The sequence below is a fragment of the Carlito syrichta genome, unplaced genomic scaffold (genome assembly GCF_000164805.1).
Source record: "Carlito syrichta isolate Samal-C Ts95f unplaced genomic scaffold, Tarsius_syrichta-2.0.1 Scaffold294603, whole genome shotgun sequence".
In the NCBI taxonomy this organism is placed as follows: domain Eukaryota; kingdom Metazoa; phylum Chordata; class Mammalia; order Primates; family Tarsiidae; genus Carlito; species Carlito syrichta.
Window position 1 is genome coordinate 123,820 of NW_007238699.1, and position 748 is coordinate 124,567.

Consider the following 748-nt stretch of genomic DNA (forward strand, 5'->3'; position numbering starts at 1 on the left):
CACCCGGTTGCAGGACGCAAAATCTATGCTGTGCCCCTGCCGCACCGAAGTCACCCACTACTCCAAGGGGGTGGGCAACCACCAAACATTGTCTCAAGGGCAGGATTGGGACCCTGGCCGGGAAAGGGGGGGGGACGAACTAAGGTACTGACCCTGCTCTTAGGGGCACCTCTGTCAGGGAGGGGACCTTGGAGCAGACACACCCTGAGCACCTTGCCATGATCAACTTGTATTCTCTGTCTAGTAAGTAATGGCGGTGAGGTGGTAATAAAACCAAAACCAAAACGAAAACTATTGTTCATATTGATACACTCATCACTTTGAAGTGACTTCCCCATCATTCCCAACGCCCGGGGAGGGAAGGGCTGAGAAGGTCCCTGCCAGGCTGCGTTGGGCCGTGTGTGTGTGTGTGTGTGTGTGTGTGTGTGTGTGTGTGTGTGTGTGTGTGTAGGGGTGGGTTCCGGAGGGGATGGAGGAGGGCCGAGGGGGGAGGACAGGAGGAGGGTGCAGAGTTTCAGGGCGGAGAGGGGGGCGCCGGGGTGCGGTGACGGGAACCAATGAGCTGCCAACTCGCACGTCTCCGGCGTGACTGCGGAGATTGACGTGGAGGACACGTCAAATTGATTCCCGCACGCTGCAGCCTCCCGGTCAGACGAATTTCTCCCAATCGGATGAAGTTCACCCTGGGCCTGGGGTCGCGGGCGTGGAGCGTGTCCTGGGAGCGGGCGGCAGCGGCGGCAGCAGGCTC

At 59.6% G+C, this 748-nt stretch overlaps 1 protein-coding gene across 1 annotated transcript in view; it reads left to right on the top strand.

The window, feature by feature from the left end:
• The first annotated feature begins 671 nt into the window (after window positions 1–671).
• The window catches only part of LOC103256711 (paired box protein Pax-1), a 9,128-nt gene continuing 9,051 nt past the window's right edge, over window positions 672–748 (top strand). Inside the window, 1 exon segment of the mRNA XM_021710615.1 lies at window positions 672–747. Within this exon segment, the coding sequence (XP_021566290.1) occupies window positions 672–747 (76 nt within the window).